Source organism: Bufo bufo, chromosome 8, assembly GCF_905171765.1.
Source record: "Bufo bufo chromosome 8, aBufBuf1.1, whole genome shotgun sequence".
Taxonomy (NCBI): domain Eukaryota; kingdom Metazoa; phylum Chordata; class Amphibia; order Anura; family Bufonidae; genus Bufo; species Bufo bufo.
In genome coordinates, this window is record NC_053396.1 from 61739503 (window position 1) to 61760569 (window position 21067).

Here is a 21067-nt window from a genome sequence, read left to right on the forward strand (position 1 = left end):
TTTGTTGCAGAGGTAAGTAGCAATTGAAGTGTTCCTTGCCATCTAGCATATCTTGTGTCAAAAGGAATTGGCCAGTCTGTATGTCTAAGGCATGAAGGTCAAATTAAATAAATAGATATATAAACATACAGACTTGCCAGCAGAGATTGTTCTTCCGACACATTAATGCTATGAATAGATCCTCTTATAGGACACTTCAATTGCTACTTACCTCTGCAACAAAACGTATCTATACCATATTGCCTTGTTTCAATTATAAGGATCTACTATGAAATTTCTATATTATTTGTCGGTTCAGAACTAATTGTAACATATTCCAGGTTGGAAGGCCGTCATTTCGGCTGTTTGTATTACTATTTTAATGAGTTGAATGAATAGGTATTCACACTGTGCGGTTTGTTTTGTAAAAGCACAGAATGAGGTGACTATGGGGTTAATTTGTCCCAGGGACATCTTCACAGTGTGTTTCCAATTGTATGTATAATTGATGAATTAAAGGAAAAGGTGTGCTTTAGCTGTGGCAGCCAATGAGATTGGATGCTCCACTCAGAGTTTTCTGACGAGGTGCACTCTAAATCCTTTATAATGTGGGGTCACACTTAGCATGGTGCTACGACTAAGGGTACTCACCCGAAACGCGTCAGCGACCATGCCGTGGACTCAGTGATTGTGTCGGTTTTATGCATTTATCAATAAAGAAGAGCTAAAAGAGGATCTTTATCGTCTCCGGAAACCTTTTTTTCCTAATTTGTTTGCATTCTCAATGACCTCAGGTACTTCGAGCCTACAAACAAGCTCCTGCATCAGATTTTTAGCCGTAGTAGTTGCTGTCTGATTTCGGACGAGGTAGGCTTCTGGCCACCCAGAGAACAAGTCTATCACTACCACCACATATTGAAACCCTTGGCACATTGGCATCTGGATATGGTCAATTTGTATCCTCTGAAATGGATATAAGGCCTTTGGGAGATATTTCCGGGGCGTGGGCTCGGTTCTACCTGGATTAAACTCTGCGCAGATGAGGCACGCTTGAGTATGTCTCAACAGGATGGGGGTGATCCCTGGGGCCACCCATATTTTATCAATTAGCTCTTTCATGATGGTTTTGGATTGGTGGGTGGGCCCATAAGCTATTGCTGCTATTAGGGGATAGAGAGGTCTGGGTAGGCATACTCTCTTTCCCTGTGTCCAGAGTCCAGATTCTTCTTCGAGGGCTGACTCTTTCAACCAAGTTTCCTTTTCCCTGGGAGTGGCCTGTTTCTGCATTTGTTTCAGTAGGTCCCATGTGACTTCCTCTTGCTCAAGATCTTCTTGTACTGTCAGGATCTGTTCTGTCTGGGCTCCTTTTGTCAGAGGAGTGTCTTGGAACGATGGTGGTGTCCCTACTTCAGCTTCCATCATTGTGATGCAATCATGATCCTGTTCCTGGTAAAGAGAATCAGTTGAGGTCCATAGTTCTTCTTCCTGAAGATCTTGTTCAGAAGCATCTCCTGAATCTCTAGTATACTCCCCCCTTGGAAGAGGAAGGAGTGCAGTAGGGTAAAGGATGTGACAATTCTGAATGGTGACATTATCTGACAGGAGCAGTTTACACTGCAGCCGGAGGTGGCGTTGTGCAGTGAGGTGTTTGGGTTGTGTCTGCTGGAGGATGGCAGAGATGTCATGCGGAGCCAAAATAGTGAGGGGGTGCCAAGCACAACGTCAGATGTGACGTCAAGAAGAGATCTGGCAGCATGGACAGCTCTGACACATGAAGGGGCAGCTCTGGCTATATGGTCAAGGTGCTTAAAGTAGTAGCCCAGCGGTCTGTTGCGTCCACCATGAGTTTGGGTAAGAACTCCAGTATTGCAGGAGTTCAACCTCCAGGTTGTCTGCCTGCCATGGTTGGAGCACGGAGGACATAGCTTTGCTAAACCATGAGGGGCTATTCTGTGCTCCCTGAGTCATCACAGTCCAAGTGTATTGCTTGCCTGCATGTGTGAATGCGACAATCTTCTTTTAATTATCTCTTTGGCCTTGCAGACAGTGTTCTCGCTTATCACACATGCCAATGTCATGACATCACTCTCCTCTTCCAGCTATGGCCCCCTGTCTCTCACTCTATATTCACTGATCAACAGAGATACGCACGGTGAGGGGCACACAGGCACACAATGCTTTTTGAGTTTCTCCAGAATGAGAGCTGAGTATTCTCCAGTTTTGTTCTTCACTATAATTTGTAAATCTGACCACGTACACCCATATGTCTTGTATATTTGATCTAATTTACGGTAAAATGGCATGAGGTGGGTCTCGGGGTCTGGCAACTGATTGACAATTGAAATTTCTATTAATATGTAGAGTGAATCTAAATCGCACATCCTCATTCCTATGCTTCTGATATGACCAATGTTTACAATTTTCAGCATTTCTTTTGATAAAACATGGCTATACAGCACTATTATCAATCATTTGCTGTGCACTATAAAGAGGCATTAGTATACAGTTTGATCAAAGAGCATAGGCCCACTTACCGCGACAAGGTTGCCTCTTGTTTAAGTGGGAACCTACTCTAACCATAATTGATTGACAATTGAATACAGCTGATTTGGTGTGAATGACACATATCTAGGTGGCCCCCTGGATATTTCTTTGGATAAAATGGTCTCATTTGCATATCTAAAAAATTCTGACTGTTCTCCTGCCACAGTCTTCATCTGTTCTTTTATCTCATGTAACTCATACTGTATCCGCTGCTCCTCCTCGGTCAAGTCTGATCGCCGTATTTGGAGTGCTAATATCTGCAGGAGAGGTGAAAGTTGTATGCACGGGGAAGGGGGGGTGTGGTTCTGCTTGGTTCTTCTTATCCCCACAATTCTCCTCATCCTTCTTCCCGACCATCACTTGAACAACCTGCTGTGGCAGATTGAATGTGCCATCAGAATTTATCATGGGATAGAGTGCTTGAACTTGTGGGCTTACAGGCAGGACGGAGGGATCTGGGTTACCGGGGTTAACAGTGCAGCCGGCTGGGAATATGACGGTGTCTCATGAAGAGTTATGGGTAGGAGGTGCCGGGGAGCTACAGGAATGTGGCTATGTGGGCGTGAAGAACCACATACGAGGCACGTAACACTGGAGGGAGGATTCTGTTGCCCACATACGGTACAGGTCCACCCCCCCTTCTTCTTGATGACACCATAATTATAAGGTGGCTGCTGCCCGGGCATACAGTAATATCTTCCTGTCTTTTCATTACATTTCTGTTCTTTGCTGCAGTCACTTTCAACATTTCCCATAATGTAATATCTCCTGGAGCAGTCTAGTCCGTAACCTGTGCTTGCACCCTTTGTTCCTGAACTACCAGAGTTCTTCTTTGAGTCAGACACATAGTACACCTTTGGACCGGTTTTGACCGCCTCCTCCCCTTCTACTATCCGAAAAGACACCTCTGGCTGTACCGCGATGTAGGCTAATGAGGTAGGCTTCCTTGTAACTCAGTAGTTTATACACACGTGCTCAAGGTCATAACGACGCCAGAACAACATAACATATAAAACACAGTGTATCAAAATCTCATCAATTACTGTGGGGTTCTTACTTGCGTCCCCTCAAAGGTGCCCCAACTGCTGCCGCACCCCTTCCTCAGACAGATGACAAGAGGCTACACCAGGGGACACAATATAGACAAGATGACTCTGTTTTCTTACCTCATATCACGGGTAGCGATCCCGGTGTCCGTTGGTGCGCCCCTCCTATGTCTGATCTCCGGGGGTACGGGAACAGGGGGGTCCCACGTTGGGCGCCAAAATGTTCTGATTCTGATCAATGGTCAGGTAGGTTGAAACACTGCTCCAAATTAGATAAATAGATACGTGCATGCACGGCAAGAGAAATAACGCTAACACTCTAGTTAAGGTCAAAGCATAACACTAATTTATTAGGTGGGGGCTTCACATTATATACCCTCCATATAAGTGGGAGGAGTGGGCTCACATGATTGGTCTTTTAGCAAGAAGGAATGTAAACAGGAAATAAGTTTAAGGCATATGTATGATAGACTTAGAGGAATTCCTAACAGTTTCAAGTTTTTGCTGCAAATAGTTTCAATCATAGAATGCATACTGGGGGTTGTCTCTCAGACAGACACCATTTTGTGACAAGCAAGTGTCCATTCTATTCCATAACATCACCACATGGCAACCAACACTGCCAAAACACAGCACCCACAGCGCTGTGGGTGCTGTGTTTTTGCTGTGGTCTTTGCTAAGTGGTGCTGCACCAAATTAGAGTAGGTCTAACGCCAAAAAAGCAAGCTTGGCGTGGTGAGTGGGCTTATGCACTTTGATCAAAATGTATACAAATGTCCTTGTGTACATTAAGTGGACTACGGCTTTTTAGATTTGTAATTATGCTGACCCAGCAGTTGTTGGGCTGCTGGGTCTCACCGCCTGTGGCTTGTTCGGCGGCCGTGTTTGCTATGTGGTGCTGCACCAATTTAGAGTAGGTCCCACTCCAAAGAGGCAACCTTTGCGTGGCCTTGTGTACATTATGTAGACTGTGATGAAAAGCATCAGATCAATGCAGAGCCTGTGTATTTTTTTTTCTTTTTTTAGAATTTAATTTGAGTTCTACATATGACAGATCTCTCTGGAAAATCTTATCCAGGAGAAGGAGCTCTGATTCAGCTTTCTCTCTACATTAAGGGGGAGACTTTTCGCCGCCCATAACTTTTTTCTGAAATGGGGCTTGGTGAGGAAGGGGTGTGGCCAGACAGGCCGACTAATTTATTTTCATTTATGCCAGGTTTCTGGCACAAATGAAGACAGAACTCTCCTGCAGATCTAAGCTGTCATAGATTTCTGGTTAGGCACACAGACTGTAGATGAGCTGAAAGCAACTATCAAAGCAACCTGGGCTTCCATAACACCCCAGCAGTGCCACAGGCTGATGGCCCCCATGCAATCCTGCATTGATACAGTAATTCATACAAAAGGAGCCCCAAGTATTGAATGCATATGCTGTACATACTTTTAAACATTTCTATATTAAAAATAATTTCTTAATTGGTTTTATATAATATTATAATCTTCTGAGATACTAACTTTTGGGTTTTCATTAGTTGTAAGCCCAAGTAATCAACATTTAAAAAATAAATGCTTGAAATAGTTCACTATGTCATACTTACCAAGTTTAGCTTGGTAAAAAACAGGACATTGAAAACCCAACCCCTGGCAACTCCCAACTCCGACAAGAAACGCTGATTTATGGGTGGAATTATCAGGAGCCCCTCACATTTTCTGCCGACCGAATTTGCCGGGACTGTCTCTGAAAACCAAGGACAGTCCCTGCAAAGTTGGCAACTGTGCTCTGTGTGTAGTATATATATACAGTAAATAAATTTCTGTGTATTGTCTCATAGTTCTTTACGCACAGCAAAACGATTAGACCAGTCTGCACCAAATTTGGATTATAGGTAAATCTGTTGCCTAGAAAGGTTTTAGATGGGGTTGCTGCTCTCTAGGACGTGCTGTTTTTGAAATATTCACAAAAAAGAGCAAATATGGCACATTCACATGACCCGTATTAGTCAATAGAAGCTTGAAGGTCTTTCATTTATATTCTAACTGACATACACATGGTCACATGACCCCTTTTGGCCAACAGAAGCTTGCAGGTCCTTTGGTCCTCACCTCACTGTTTTACACCAGGTTTCCATAACAGCCACGTTTCTTTACTGTTGCAAGGGAACTGTAGATGTCACTGTTATGGGGGTCACTAAGGATATTTTTTAACCACACACTCAAACATGAAATGTGCTAAGGTGGATAAGGTGGGTAATTCTGCTAGTTCTGTAATAAAAAAAAACTGCTTCCCATGCTACTGATAATAAACAGGAGGTGAATTTCAGGCCAAATTCACGTCTTCATATTCTGGAATCCGGATGTTCGTCCTGGCCTAACTGTGGATTTAATGACCCAAACTTATAATATCATACATAGATCCTTATGATGCTGTGAGTTTGGGTCATTAACCCTTTTACGATTGCCAATTCCTGAGCCGCAGCAAGTGTCAGCTATATGCTGACACTCTGCTGTAACGAGCGAGATCAGTGCTGGCACCAATCTCACCTGTTTAACCTCTTAGATGCCACGGTCAGTAGACACCCGCGGAATCCATGGGGTTAATAGAGGGAGGGGGCTCCCTCTCTCAACCATCGGGCTGCCGCGCTGCCCAATGGTTGCCATGGCAACTGCACACCTTGCAAAGGCATCCAGTGTTACCATGTATGAGTGTAAAACGGTATTATACTTTTGCAATAAAAAAGCATTGCAAAGTATAGTTCAGCAATAAGCCCCACTGGATCTTCAAGATCCAAGTGGGACTTGATAAAAAAAAAAGTGTAGAAATAAAAAAAAAGTAAAAAAAAAAAACTGTAAAAAAATAAAATAAATTGCCCAGAAAAAATGAAAAAATAAAATAAATAAATAAATTGGTGTCACTGTGTCCATAATGTCCTGATCTATAAAATGATCATGTTCTTTTTTGCCTCCCCTCCCAAAAAAATTGAATATAAAGTGATCAAAAAGTCATATGCATCCCAAATATGATACCAATAAAAACTACAGCCCAAACCCTCATACAACTATGTTGACGGAAAAATAAAAAAAAAAGTTGTGTCTTAGATTTTGGTGATGCAAAAAAATAGTTTAATAAAAAGATTTTATAATTTTATATTATAAAATCACTTTTTATTAAACTATTTTTAACATGAAAAAATTACAAATTTGGTATCATCATAACTGTATCAATCCACAGAATAAAATTATCATATCATATATACCACATGGAAAATAAAAATAAAAAAAACACTGAAAGAATTGCACTTAACCAAAAGCGATCAAAAAGTCATATATACCCAAAAATTGTACCATTAAAAACTACAGCCCATCCACACAGCTCAGTCAACCAAATTTTTTAAAAGTTATAGCCCTTAGCCCCTTCAAGACCAAGCTAGTTTTTACCTTCAGGACCAGGCCATTTTTAGCAAATCTGACGTGTCACTTTATGTGGTAATAACTTTAAAACGCTTTTACTTATCCACGCCATTCTGAGTTTGTTTTCTCGTCACATATTGTACTTCTTGACAGTGGTAAAAGTGAGTCAAAAAATTTCATGTTTATTTATAAAAAAATACCAAATTTACCAAACATTTTGAAAAATTAGCAAATTTCCGAATTTCAATTTCTCTACTTTTATAATAGACAGTAATGCCTCCAAAAATAGTAATTACTTTACATTTGTGAATGCCATTTTATTTTTGGAGACGTTAGAAGGCTTAGAAGTTTAGAAGTTTAGAAGCAAATCTTTTTACGTTTTTCTGAAAATTTCCAAAACCCACTTTTTAAAGGACCAGTTCAGGTCTGAAGTCACTTTGTGAGGCTTACATAATAGAAACCACCCCATTTTAGAAACTAAACCCCTCAAGGTATTCAAAACTGATTTTACAAACTTTGTTAACCCTTTAGGTGTTCCACAAGAATTAAAGGAAAATGGAGATGAAATTTCAGAATTTCACTTTTTTGGCAGATTTTCAATTTTAATCCATTTTTTCCAGTAACAAAGCAAGGGAAAAATAGCCAAACAAAACTAAATATTTATTACCCTGATTCTGTAGATTACAGAAACACCCCACATTTGATCGTAAACTGCTGTACGGGCACACGGCAGGGCGCAGAAGGAAAGGAATGCCATATGGTTTTTGGAGGGCCATGTCACATTTAAAGACCCCCTGATGCACCCCCAGAGTAGAAACCCCAAAAAGTGACCCCATTTTGGAAACTACAGGATAAAGTGGCAGTTTTGTTGGCACTATTTTAGGGTACATATGGTTTTAGGTTGCTCTATATTACACTTTTCATGAGACAAGGTAACAAAAAATAGCTGTTTTGGCACCATTTTAATTTTTTTGTAATTTACAGTGTTCATCTGACAGGTTGTTACAGATGCGACAATACCAAATATGACTACTTGTTTTGGTTGTTTGTTTCAGTTTTACATAATAAAGTACTTTTGAAAAAAAAAAATTTTTATTGTCTCCATATATATATTTTTTTTTTGGGCGGGTAGGGTCTCATTTTTTGCGGGATGAGATGACGGTTTTATTGTTACAATTTTGGAGTTTGTACGACTTTTTGATCGCTTGGTATTACACTTTTTGTGATGTAAGGTGACAAAGTATGGCTTTTTTGACACTGTTTTTATTATTTTTTTCTATGGTGTTAACCTGAGGGGTTAGGTCATGTGATATTACAGCAGGTGATTACAGAAGCGGAAATATCTAATATGTATACTTTTTATTTATTTAAGTTTTACACTATCAGCATTTTTGAAACAAAAAATCAAGTTTTAGTGTCTTCATATTCTTAGAGCAATAGTTTTTTATTTTTTGGGCGTTTGTCTTGGGTAGAGTCTCATTTTTTGCGGGATGAGATGACGGATAGAATGGTAAGATTTTGGGGTGCGCATGACTTTTTGATCGCTTGGTATTACACTTTGTGCTGTAAGGTGACAAAAAAATTGCTTTTTTTACACCGTTTTTATTTTTTTTATTTTTACGGTGTTCACCTGAGGAATTAGGTCATGTGATATTTTTATACAGCAGGTTATTACGAACACGGCTATAACTAATATGTATAGTTTTTTTTATATATTAAAGTTTTACACAATAACAAAAAAATCATGTTTTAGTGTCTCCATATTCTGAGAGCCATAGTTTTTTTTTTTTTGGGTGAGGGTCTTAGTTAGGGTCTTATTTTTTGCGGGATGAGATGATGGTTTGATTGGTATGGTTTTGGGGTGCGTATGACTTTTTGATCGATTGGTATTACACTGTTTGTGATGTAAAGTGACCAAAAATCTCTTTTTACACGGTTTTTATTTAGTTTTTTTACGGTTTTCACCTGAGGGTTTAACTCATGTGATATTTTTATAGAGCAGGTTGTTACGGACATGGCAATACTTAATATGTCTACTTTTTTATTTATTAAAGTTTTATACACTAATATTTTCGAAACCAAAAAAATCATGTTTTAGTGTCTTCATAGTCTGATAGCCATATATTTTTTTGTTGTTGGGGTATTTGTTTTAGGGAGGGGCTCATTTTTTGCGGGTTGAGGTGACGGTTAGATTGATACTATTTTGGTGGGGAAACACCTTTTTGATCGCTTGGTGTTGTAAAGGTGACAAAAATATTTTTTTTTAGCACAGTTTTTATTTAACTTTTTTGACAATGTTCACCTGAGGGGTTAGATCATGTGATATTTTTGTAGAGCCGGTCTATACGAATGCAGCAATACATAATATGTCTACTTTTATTTTTTTTCCTATTTATTTTGTAAAAAGGATGCTTTTTTTTTTACTTGAAACTAAAAACTTTTTTTATTATAAACTTTTTTTTCCCACTTTACTTTACTTTTTATATTTGTTCCACTTTGGAATTTCACCTTTTCAGGGTTTGGTCCCCGTTTCAATTCAGTACAATGCACTCTAGGCTGACCGTTGCCTAGGAGACCCATCGCTCAGGCTGGATCTCCTGGTCTTCTGTCGGCTGGCAACCATCGACCCTCTGCCAGCGCAGCGCGGGGGGGCGATGGAGTCAGAGGGAGCCTCTGTATATCCCGCACGTGCTGCGGTCAGCGCTGACCTCCGCACATGAAAGGGTTAATCCGCCGGCATCACCGCACACAGCGATGCCGGCGGATGCAGCAGGGGCCCGGCTATCAGTAATAGCTGGGCCCGTGCTGTGGATCGGGCAGGTTAAATATATATTTCGGCAAATTCATGCGGATGCTACTCCTTTCCTTTTGAATTCTACCATCTACTTATACACCAGTTTACAACCACATATGGGGTGTTGCTATGTTCAGGAGAAAATGGGTAACAAATTATGGGGTGTATTTTTTTCTTGTTATACCTTGTTAAAGTGAAAAATTTGGGCTTAAGCAACTTTTTCTTGTAAAAAAATATTATTTTTCATTTTCACAGCCACTAAATATTATGAAACGCCTGTGAGGTGGAAGTGGTCAGTTCAGCCTTAATTAAAAACTCAATAAATTCTTTGAGGGGTGTAGTTTCCAAAATGGCGTCACTTTTTTGGGGTTTCTATTGTAGGGATGCCTTTAATGTGCCTTCAAATATGACACAACACCCAAAAACCATTCCAGCAAAATCTTTTCTTCAAAAAAACCATATGTTGCTCCTTTCTGTCTGAGACTTGCTGTGTGCTCTTACAACTGTTTAATAATATAAATGGGGTGTTTTTGTAAACTGCAGAATCTGGGTAATAAATATTAAGATTCATTTTGCTGTTAACCCTTGCTGTGTTATAGGAAAAATTGGATTAAAATAAAAAATCTGTGCAAAAACAGAATTTAAATTTTCACCTCCATTTTCCTTTAATTATTGTGGAACACCTGAAGGGTTAACATAGTTTGCAAGACCAGTTTAATTTGATGGGTGTAGTTTCTAAAATGGGGACATTTATGGGTAGTTTCTTTTATGTAAGGACCTCAAAGTGACTTCAGAACTGAATTGGTCCTTGAAAAACTATGTTTTAAAAATTTTATAGAAAATTTTAAAAAATGCTTGTTTAAATTCTAAGCTGTAAGATGTCATTTTCAAAATGATGCCAACATAAAGTAGACATATAGGGAAGTAGATACTATGTAATAAGGTATCACTATCTGCCTTTAATGAGTAGAAATTCAAATTTCTAAAATAGCAATTTTTTCCAAATTTTCTATAAATTTGGGATTGTTTATATTATAAAGGTAAAACATACCAACCCAAATTACCCCTAAAATCAAGTATGAGATGTCACTAGAAAACAATCTGAGAATGGCTTGGATAAGTAAAAAGCATTCCAAAGTTATTAGCACATAAAGTTACAAATGCCAGATTTGCAAAATTAGGCCTGGTCACAAAGGTAAAAATGGCTTGGTCTTGAAAGGGTTTAACCATCAGCTGGTCTGGTCCTTTATCCAGACTTGTGAGTCTGACCTAAGATATATTCACTAATCACAGCTCTACCCGAATGAAGCTGAGCTAAAAAGTGATGAAAGCAGCAAGCACTGAGAAAAATTAATTGTATGCAATCAGAACTTTTGGGGGTTATTTATCATAAAACAGCGCCTAATTTATGACAAGGTGCATGCCTACCAGAAATTAGGCCCATCCTCTGATGGCCCATGCACCTTGAGTGAAATGTACTCTAGCCCCTGACTGGAGTAGATTTGCAACAACATTTACGTCTGGAACAGGCGCGAATGTTAGTAAATTTGCCGGGACTGATGGCCTGTCCCTGCCACGCACCTGACATTCGGGCATATGCATGGCATAAAATCAAAAATCTAAATATTGTTGCACAGGAGTTTAAAAAGTTGCAAAACGGTGTCTTATGTCTTGTTCTTTTCCAGCTCATGATTCAAATTTAAGTGCAATTTTACACAGTTCATGTTAAAGCAGTATTTCCCAGGCTGAACATTGCTCTTGTGGCACAAACTCACAACATTATAATAATGTATAATGCTGTGGGTTCCTATCTGATCTGAGATCTACTGTACTGTGCTCATATGAGTAAAATTCAATACAGTACAATTCAGTACAGCCGTGGTCAGACTAGAATTCACAGCATTATAAATCATTATAATGCAGTGAGTTTGTGTCAGAGGAGCAATGTTCATCCTGGGAACTACTGCTCTTACAAGCACATGTTTACCAGACTGAATATACTTTTACAAACGGCAAATTTTGTTGCTGAAAATTTTCTGCGACTGAAAATTGTTCTATTCTTCTAAATGGGCTTGTTTTGGTGTGAAGCACATAGATTTTTCCAAGCCCGTTCAGGTGAAGAGAAATGTCTTTAAGTTGCAGAACATTTTCTGCAGCAAAATCTGCCATGTGTGAAGGCACATTTACACAAATATACATTTACATTTGCAAAATTACATTTATTTAAATCTAATCTTTACTGTTTCTTTGTGTATTTCCTTTTTCCATAGCAAACTCTGGAATCCAATATCACCAGTCTGGTCAAACACAGCGGTGAACTTGAAACCCAAATGGCTAAACTTATTCAAATTTGCCAGCAGATAGAGGTAAGATCAACTTCTAAACTGACTACCTAGCAACATACAACATATCTTCTTTATGAAACATGGAAAATACCCAAGGAGATGTTATTATTGCAACAGTTGTATTCTTTTAAAAGATTATGGTCATCGTATACATTTATAACATAGCCATATGAAATACCACAAATGTCTAACAAATGGAGGTCCCACCTCTGGGATCCACACCAGTTTCTAGAACAGGACCCCTCTCCCACCCTATGTAACCTGAATGTGGTAGCCAGAGGTGGTTGAGGCTACATAAATTGAGGGGTAGACTGTGCTACACTTTTCCATAACTCCTATACAATTGAATGGGAAGTTAAAGGCTATATTGTCACGGCGGACGGGGAACTCAGACACACAGATAAACCAACAACCAGGCTCTAGGCGAGAAGCAGGGGAAGGGTCACCTCCTAGCTAAACCCTGACCTCTTTCCCTGCACTGCTCAGCCCACATTCAGACCTTGAACGTAGGAATGATGTGTCCTCGTGCCTGGGCTAAAACACCCTAGATTCCCTGAGATGGTGAAAAGGTAAAAAGGAGCAGCCTGCTCGCACAGAACCTGGATGGGAAAGATGACACAAACACAACCTAGACAGCAAACAACAAAAACTGAAACCACACTTATCTTTTCTGAGCTGGAACAGACAACCTTCCTTACTTGCTTCCAAGGCCAGACTGATTTCTATAACCCGCTCAGAACACTGGACTAGAGTGATATTTAAACCAATGACCCCACCCAGTGCACCTGATGGGAGGCGGGTCCAGCACGACTCCAAAACAAAACAAAACTAAACACGTGCTGCTATTCTGGCCGACCTCCGCACATAGTCAGAGCAGGTCATGACATATATACACTTTTGGAGGCAATTTTTTAATTATTCCATGTTACTCATTTTTGGCTAAAAATTGTTTTTTCAATTGGCCTTTATTAAAAATATTGTGTTGTTCTGTCACAAAGGTGCTAACTGTTAACTGCTAACTGTGTGACTGGTACTTTTACTTACTGATAGTCATCTATTAAACTCTTATTTAAGCCACATTCTTGTCAGTAAGATAAGAACTGAGCTATAATGAGTGTTTTATAATGTCAAAGAGCAGAGAGTCTGTCTGCTCCTGATCTGAACAAAAGACTGAAAATCCAAAGGGTGCTTCAAGAGCATGTCAGCTTTGTACAGAAAAAAAGGAAGTTTTTAATAAATAACAATTTTTAATAAAGACCAATAAATTATTTATTTTAGGTCAAAATGAGTACAATGCAAAAAAATCAATAATGCCCCCAAAGTTAGACACAGCCCTTCAGGACCAAACTATTTTTCACCTTTGCAACCGAGCATAATTTTTCAAATCTGACATGTGTCACTTTACGTGGTAACAACTTTGGAATGCTTTTACGTATCTAAGCGATTCTGAGATTGTTTATTCGTGACACATTTTACTTCATGTTAATGAAAAATTTGAGTCAATATGTGTTACATTTATTTTATAAAAAATCTGAAATTTACAGAAAATTTTGAAAAAATTGCAATTTTCTGAGTTTGAATTTCTACATGTTAAGGAGAGATAGTGATACATCATAAAATTGTTATTAAATAACATTCACCATGTGTTGACCTTATGTTAGCATCATTTTGTAAATGACATTTTATTGTTTAGGATGTTAGAAGGCATTGAATTTTAGAAGTAATTTTTTTAAATTTTCTATAAGATTTTCAAAACCGACTTTAAGGATCAATTTAGTTCTGAAGTCACTTTGAGGGCCTTACATAATATAAATGACCACATTTTAGAAACTACACTATACTTAAGTTATTCAAAACTGATTTTACAAACTTTGTTAACCCTTTAGGTGTTCCATAGAAAGTAAAGCAAAATGAAGGTGAAATTTAAGATTTTCATTTTTGGTGCAGATTTTTCATTTTAATAAAAATTTTTTATAGTCTTTTATTAAATTCTCATTTCATACCAACATATACAATGTTCAAACAATCATTTTTCCTTGTTATATTTTTTCCCCAATATCGACCGTAACCCTCCAACCCACCTTGATGCTTAGTTCATTCCTGGGAGAGACAAAAATAAAAATAAAAAAGAGTTGCGTTCCCACTCCCAGGCTCCCCCCCAACTAACCCGCTATTTCAACCACTTCTGCACATTTTAACAAATCTTTTTTCTTGATTCACACCAGATGCAATTCCTCTCTGACAAGCGATAGTCTAGTGAGATTCTACCACTCCCTAATTGTAGGTACCACCCTATCTCCCCAGTGTGCCACAATACATTTCCTTGCATAAAATAGTAATTTAGATGCTATTTCTTGGTTTTTAGCGGTATCAATTTTCTCCATCACCCCCAAGATACATACCTCAAGACAGGGAGGAATTTTAAATAGATTATATTTCTAAATTTTTTCATTTACCTTCCCCCAGAATTTCTGTATCTTTGTACATGTCTACAATATGTGGACATCATCTGCATCTTCCTCCCCACATTTTTTACAGCTAAATTGTTTGGTTTTGTAACATTTCATTAGAATCTTAGGAGAATAATATTAACGGTATAATATATTACCGTATATACTCGAGTATAAGCCGACCCGAGTATAAGCCGAGGCCCCTAATTTTACCCCCAAAAAATGGTGAAAATTATTGACTCGAGTATAAGACTAGGGTGGGAAATGCAGCTATAATGCAGAGTGTATGTGTATATAATGCACACACTCTACATTATATACACACATCTGCAAGAGGGTGACTCAGATTGATGGGAGTCTGACTCTGACTCCCTGTATTTAATGCAGAGTGTGTGCATTATATACACACACACTCTGCATTAAATACAGGGAGCCATCCACAGATCTCCCCCCTAAACAGTGCCATCCACAGATCCCCCCTCCCCTAAACAGTGCCATGATGGCACTGTTTAGGGGAGGGGGGGGGGGGGGAATCTGTGGATGGCACTGTTTAGGGGGGAGATCTGTGGATGGCACTGTAGGGGGATCTGTGGATGGCACTGCCATCCACAGATCCCCCTACAGTGCCATCCACAGATCCCACTCCCCGACGCTCACAGCAGTATATTTATAAACTAATCAGTACTTTAACTTTAATCATTGCTCATTGCTGAGCTCTTTACTCAGATTATTTGGATATCGATTCTTACTTTGTCTTAGCTCCGGTAATAGAAGGCAGTGCGGGCTGGCGGCGCTCACTCACTGACGTCACGCGCCTGCTCCTCTCACTAGACGGCGCAGGCGCGTGACGTCAGTGAGTGAGCGCCGCACCCCGCACTGCCTGCTATTACCGGAGCTATTAGACAAAGTAAGATAGCCAAATAAATAATCCAGGGCTTTACTCATCATCTCCTTGGGGGCCCCGTGGGCCCCCCTGACTTAGGGGCCCAGTCGCAATTGCGACCGCTGCGACCCCTATAGCTACGCCACTGTTGGTCTGTATTATGGCAATGTAAATTGCCATAATACAGACCTAGACTCTAGTATAAGACGAGGGGGCTTTTTGAGCACAAAAATATGTGCCAAAAAACTCGTCTTATACTCGAGTATATACGGTAAATTGAATAATTCTATGGGAGACATTTTTTGATACCCTATTTTTGGTCTGTATAGCCTTTTCCCAAAATTCTTCCCATTGCAAATTTAAGACCTCCTGCCATCTATGATTTAGGGTGTTAACAGCTCTATTATTTGTCTTCTGATTTATCAAATCTCCATTTATTTTGGAAATCAATTTCCTCCCAGGTACTAAATTAGAGATATCCACTAGAGGTCGTGGAAGGGGAGCAATTTAAGTTCCTTTTATTATCTCCGCAAGCAAAGATTTTTTTAATTGTAAGTAAAAGAATCTCTATTTCCCATTAAATATTCATTTTTTAAATCTTGATAGGTAATTATATCTCCCTCTTTCCATATCTGACCCAGTTTAAAAATTCCATATTTTGGTACTTTCTCCCTCCTTTGCCATAGCCAATGGGACCAGGCAGGGTTGCCCCCTCTCTCCTTCCCTTTTCATCCTTTGTCTGGAAACGTTGTTGCAGGCCATCAGACAGGATGATGACACTGCCGGGCTAAAGGTAGGCACGTCGACTCATAAGGTCGCGGCCTTTGCCGATGACATGTTGCTCCTCCTGCCGGATCCAATAAAGGCGTTCCCAGCTATCTTGGGTCTTTTTGAGTCTTTTGGCCATATGTCCAACTTCAAGATCAATCTATCTAAATGCACGGCACTGGGGGTTTGTGTCCCTGATGCAACCATTTCATTGCTGTCACAGGATCATCCCTTTCAATGGTCGTCCAGTGTCACCTACTTAGGTGTGAAGATCTCAGCCCGTATAGATAAGGCCTTCCAATTAAACTATGTCCCTCTCCTTGCTGATATTAAAGAACAATTGAAACATTTAGATATTCCATTTGTCTCTTGGATGGGGCAGAAAAATATAATTAAAACGTATATCCTTCCCAAAGTGCTGTTTCTTCTCCAGACTTTACCTATATACTTCCCTGACTCTTACTTCCTGGACCTGCGTAGGATTATTTCAGGCTTCATTTGGAGGCATGCTCGTCCGAGATTGGCATATGACTTGTTAACCCTGCCCAAACACAGAGGCGGCTTTGGCTTGCCAGACATCAAATTATACTATAGGGCTATTCAACTCGGTTTATTGAGTGAATTACTAAACATTAACATAAAAAAATTGGGTTGCCAAATTGCACGCCAATTAACATCTCCTGACGTGCTCGCCCGTCTTTGGACGGTAGATCATGGTCCTACGCATTGCATAGATGCGCCACCCCTTCTAAAAGGCCTCTTAACAACTTGGAACGTTATAGCCAGGAAGTTTGGGTTTTGCCCTGGTCCCTCGCCCCTTCTCCCCATGCACCTGCTGCCGTACTGCTTATCTTCAAGCTATTCAGATGTCCTGGGGATATGGCCTGCCTTTAAAGCATTTGCTGTGGGGGATTTCTTGAGAGACGGGCGGGTTGCGTCCTTGGAGGACCTCCGGGCATCACAATTGGCTTTGAGTTGGACCCCCTTGCATTACTCTCATTTTTCATTTATAGGCCAACAGTACCTCGCTAAAGCTAATAGGAATTTTATTCCCTCCTGGTTCGACACTCTGGTAGCCTCGCATAAACCGGTGAGGAAGGTCATTTCGTTAATTTACAATAAACTGTTGCTGGAGGGTGTTCCTAGCAGACCGTCCTTCATTGGGAGGTGGGAGCAAGATTTAGGCATTACTTTATCAGATGAATCTGTCTCTTCACTACTGAGGAATTCTCACGGGTTCTCCAGATGCATCAGAATCCAGGAGAATTCCTTTAAACTGCTGACGAGATGGTACCGCACTCCGGAGGTGCTACATAGGATGGACCCTCTCACTTCCCCAGCCTGCTGGAGATGTCACGAAGAAGTTGGCACAGTCTCACATATATGGTGGTCGTGTCGGGGGGGTCTCCCAGTTCTGGACCTCGCTTAGTAGGATACTACAGCAAATTTGTCCTTCGGCCCCTCCACTTTCTCCGACTCTGGTTCTTCTCAATGTACCATCAAAGGATTTCCCCTTGCATAAATATTCTCTACTAGCACATATGTTAACGGCTGACAAACTTTTAATCCCTCTACATTGGCTCTCGACACATACTCCTTCAATTGAGGAATGGACCCAAAAGGTTCACGAGATCTGTAGGTTCGAAGAACTAACCAGTTGGGAGTCCCCCTCGCACGACAAATTTAATGATATGTGGAGACTCTTACAGAGTCTGGGAGTTTCCCTGATGCCATCGAATCAGTCCACATTTTGGGCATTTTCAGAATCAGTCCACAATTTGGGCATAAATTTCAAACAGAATACCATCTATTCCCGGGGTTTTATTCTTGGCAATATTTTACATTATTACCTCCACTTCTACTGGGTCTAAAGGGGCTTCCAGAGTTTTTTTTTTTTATCATCAGTTAACATGGTAATAGCAATTTTTTCTAAAATCTGTTGTAATTCCATCGAGCTCTTACTGCCAAAAAGTTTGGACACACCTTCTCATTCAAAGAGTTTTCTTTATTTTCATGACTATGAAGGCATCAAAACTATGAATTAACACATGTGGAATTATATACATAACAAACAAGTGTGAAACAACTGAAAATATGTCTTCAAAGTAGCCACCTTTTGCCTTGATTACTGCTTTGCACACTCTTGGCATTCTCTTGATGAGCTTCAAGAGGTAGTCCCCTGAAATGGTCTTCCAACAGTCTTGAAGGAGTTCCAAGAGATGCTTAGCACTTGTTGGCCCTTTTGCCTTCACTCTGCGGTCCAGCTCACCCCAAACCATCTCGTTTGGGTTCAGGTCCGGTGACTGTGGAGGCCAGGTCAGCACCCCATCACTCTCCTTCATGGTCAAATAGCCCTTACTTTCAAAGTTTTCCCAATTTTTCGGCTGACTTACTGACCTTCATTTCTTAAAGTAATGATGGCCACTTGTTTTTCTTTACTTAGAATTTGTATTATGGCAAGAAAAAAGCAGCTAACAGTCTATTCAGTAGGACTATCAGCTGTGTATCCACCTGACTTCTCCTCAATGCCACTGATGGTCCCAACCCCATTTATAAGGCAAGAAATCCCACTTATTAAACCTGACAGGGCACACCTGTGAAGTGAAAACCATTTCAGGGGACTACCTCTTGAAGCTCATCAAGAGAATGGCAAGAGTGTGCAAAGCAGTAATCAAAGCAAAAGGTGGCTACTTTGAAGAACCTAGAATATGACATATTTTCAGTTGTTTCACACTTGTTTGTTATGTATATAATTCCACATGTGTTAATTCATAGTTTTGATGCCTTCAGTGTGAATCTACAATTTTCATAGTCATGAAAATAAAGAAAACTCTTTGAATGAGAAGGTGTGTCCAAACTTTTGGTCTGTACTGTATATCTTCAAAATAATCCTGTCACGGTGGACAGGATACCAGATACACAGAAAAATAAACAAACAAGTGTCTAGGCGAGAAGCTGGGGATCAAGGTCACCTCCTGACAAATCCCTACCAGCTCTCCCTATACTTCTATGCCCACGTTCAGACCCTGAAGGTGGGAATAACATGTTCTCGTGCTTGGGCTGAAAATTCCCTAAAATCCCTAAGATGGTGAGAGAGGGATAGAGGCAGCCTGCTCCCTCAGAACCTGGAGGGGGCAGGCGTCTCTCTAACAGCCTAGACAGCCAACCACAAGAAAACAAAAAACAACTTATCTTTTCTGAGCAGGAACAGCAAATCCTTCCATCCTTCCTTTCACAGAGCCAGACAGAAGCTATAACCCGCACAGGACACTGGGAATGAGTGTAATTTAAACTCAAACCAACGACCCCACCCAGTGCACCTGAAGGGAGGCGGATATAGCTCAACTCCAAAACAAAACGCTACACACGTGCTGCTAATCTATTAGACCTCCGCACATAGCCTGAGCAGGGCATGACAAATCCTTAAGAAGGTCTACTTTGGCCATTTGTTCAACATTTTCATGGCCAGACTTATCTATTAAACAGTGAATATATTTATTATTTTTTTGTCTGAGTTGCCACCAGGGCCGCTAACTTTTTGCCAGGTATATGTGCATAGATATAATTATCCCTTACATAGTTCTCTTTTTGTTGTTCCGCCAGGAGAAACAAATCACTTTCCAGTTAAACAGCTTTATCTGTCCACTCTTTGTAATTTTGTAAAATAGGATTGTCAATATATATTTTTTCAGATTTTTCCACCTCACTTTCTAAGTCCATAATTTTTTTCCTTATTTCCTTTTTATACATTACTGTGTATTTAGTGATAATCCCTCTTATAAAGGTTCATTTTTATGAACGTCAGCTTGTCCACATTGGCTGTAGACAGGCGGCTGCGTTTGTCTGTAATGATGCCCCCTGCCGTGCTGAATACACGTTCAGACAAAACGCTGGCCGCCGGGCAGGCCAGCACCTCCAAGGCATAAAAGGCTAGCTCTGGCCACGTGGACAATTTGGAGACCCAGAAGTTGAATGGGGCCGAACCATCGGTCAGTACGTGGAGGGGTGTGCACAGGTACTGTTCCACCATGTTAGTGAAATGTTGCCTCTTGCTAACACGTTCCCTATCAGGGGGTGGTGCAGTTAGCTGTGGCGTGGTGACAAAACTTTTCCACATCTCTGCCATGCTAACCCTGCCCTCAGAGGAGCTGGCCGTGACACAGCTGCGTTGGCGACCTCTTGCTCCTCCTCTGCCTTCGCCTTGGGCTTCCACTTGTTCCCCTGTGACATTTGGGAATGCTCTCAGTAGGACGTCTACCAACGTGCGCTTGTACTCGCGCATCTTCCTATCACGCTCCAGTGCAGGAAGTAAGGTAGGCACATTGTCTTTGTACCGTGGATCCAGCAGGGTGGCAACCCAGTAGTCCGCACACGTTAAAATGTGGGCAACTCTGCTGTCGTTGCGCAGGCACTGCAGCATGTAGTCGCTCATGTGTGCCAGGCTGCCCAGAGGTAAGGACAAGCTGTCCTCTGTGGGAGGCGTATCGTCATCGTCCTGCGTTTCCCCCCAGCCACGCACCAGTGATGGGCCCGAGCTGCGTTGGGTGCCACCCCGCTGTGAACATGCTTCATCCTCATCCTCATCCTCATCCTCCTCCACCTCCTCCTCATCCTCGTCCTCCAGTAGTGGGCCCTGTCTGGCCACATTTGTACCTGGCCTCTGCTGTCGCAAAAAACCTCCCTCTGAGTCACTTCGAAGAGACTGGCCTGAAAGTGCTAAAAATGACCCCTCTTCCTCCTTCTCCTGGGCCACCTCCTCTTCCATCATCGCCCTAAGTGTTTTCTCAAGGAGACATAGAAGTGGTATTGTAACGCTGATAACGGCATCATCGCCACTGGCCATGTTGGTG

General features: G+C 40.8%; 1 protein-coding gene across 1 annotated transcript in view; it reads left to right on the forward strand.

Annotated features, from left to right (window-relative positions):
- LOC120978051 (probable E3 ubiquitin-protein ligase MID2) overlaps positions 1 to 21067 on the forward strand; it is a 229199-nt gene that overhangs the window by 140489 nt on the left and 67643 nt on the right. The window contains exon 2 of the mRNA XM_040406289.1: positions 12042 to 12137. Within this exon, the coding sequence (XP_040262223.1) occupies positions 12042 to 12137 (96 nt within the window). The remainder of the gene's footprint in view (positions 1 to 12041; positions 12138 to 21067) is intronic.